At 46.3% G+C, this 1,271-nt stretch overlaps 1 protein-coding gene across 1 annotated transcript; it reads left to right on the forward strand.

Annotated features, from left to right (window-relative positions):
- The first annotated feature begins 457 nt into the window (after nt 1-457).
- LOC135206767 (uncharacterized) lies at nt 458-988 on the forward strand. Its single transcript, XM_064238262.1, has one exon. It carries the CDS (start codon nt 458-460, stop codon nt 986-988), a length of 531 nt encoding a protein of 176 aa, XP_064094332.1.
- Nucleotides 989-1,271: the final 283 nt, after the last annotated feature.

The following is a 1,271-nucleotide window of genomic DNA, read 5'->3' on the forward strand; positions in this document are numbered from 1 at the left end:
GCGCGATTTACGGCCTGTTTTTCCGAATGTTCGACGACGAAGGCGACGGCGAAGAGGGCGACGCAGGAGGAAGAAATGGAGGAGGAGGAGGAGGAGGAGGAGGAGGAGGAGGAGGAAGAGGAAGAGGAGGAGGGGGAGCAGGTGGAGAAAAACGAAGAGGAAGAGGAACAGGTGGAAAAAGAAAAGGAGGAACAGGAGGAAGAGGAAAAAGGGGAAAAGGAGGAAGAGGAAAAGAGGGGGCAGGGGGAGGGAAATGATGAGGAAAAGAGGGAAAAGGGGAAGGGAAATGATGAGGTAAAAGGAGAGGCGTTCACAAAGATTAAATACAGAAGCAGCATTAACAGGAGTTAGTTCATAATGGTTGTTAAGAAGAAGAAGAAGAATAAGAAGAAGAAGGCGAAGAAGAAGAATAGTATTAATAACAGCAGTAGTAATACTTATCTTCTTAGTAGCAGCAATGACAGTAATGACATTAGTAAACGATATTAACCGCAATGCTAATCCAAATAGCATCAGCAGAAGTAGCAGAATCGGAGGTAGGAGGAGAGCAGGAGGAGGAGGAGCAGGAGGAGGTGTAGGAGGAGGAGGAGGAGCAGGAGGAAGGATAAGAGGAGAAATGACCTGGAGAGGAGGGATAGGAAGGGGAGGGGGGATTGCTGAGGTGGCCGGTAAGGGGAGGACGGGAGGTGGGGATAGTGGATTAGATGGTCCGTCCGCTAAAGCAACCAGAGATATGTTCCTGCCGTATATTCCACAGCATATCATAAAGAAGAAGCAGAGACACATGGACCACCGTCCCACTACCTTACTCCCCCACCCCCTTTCCCTCCTCCCCCCTTCCTCCTCAACCCCTTTCCACCCCACTTCAATATTCGGGCTCAAAAATCCCTTGGGCGGGAGAGATAAGCGCTTTCCATCACCACCGTTGCCAATTGCTCATTGCCTCGACACTTCATCTGAGAACTCGGACTTGCTTCTATATATCTAATATTTCCGATGACATTGGATCTTTTTAAACGTTATTTATTATTAAACATTATTATTATTATTATTATTATTATTATTATTATTGGATGAGGTAAAACGAGTTTGAATATCTTCGAGCTTTCGATCGAAGCTCGTGTTTCAGGTGAGTAATGAAAACTAAAACGTGGAATGGCAACATATATATTACGAATGTCTGTGTGTTTGTGAGAGAGAGAGAGAGAGAGAGAGAGAGAGAGAGAGAGAGAGAGAAAGGGCACTGTCTCTGGCAACACTGTCCATCACGG

This window comes from Macrobrachium nipponense, chromosome 31 (genome assembly GCF_015104395.2).
Source record: "Macrobrachium nipponense isolate FS-2020 chromosome 31, ASM1510439v2, whole genome shotgun sequence".
Taxonomy (NCBI): domain Eukaryota; kingdom Metazoa; phylum Arthropoda; class Malacostraca; order Decapoda; family Palaemonidae; genus Macrobrachium; species Macrobrachium nipponense.

Excerpts from the sequence above, each read along its gene's own strand:
- LOC135206767 (XM_064238262.1), top strand. The coding sequence starts at position 458 with ATGACAGTAATGACATTAGTAAACGATATTAACCGCAATGCTAATCCA.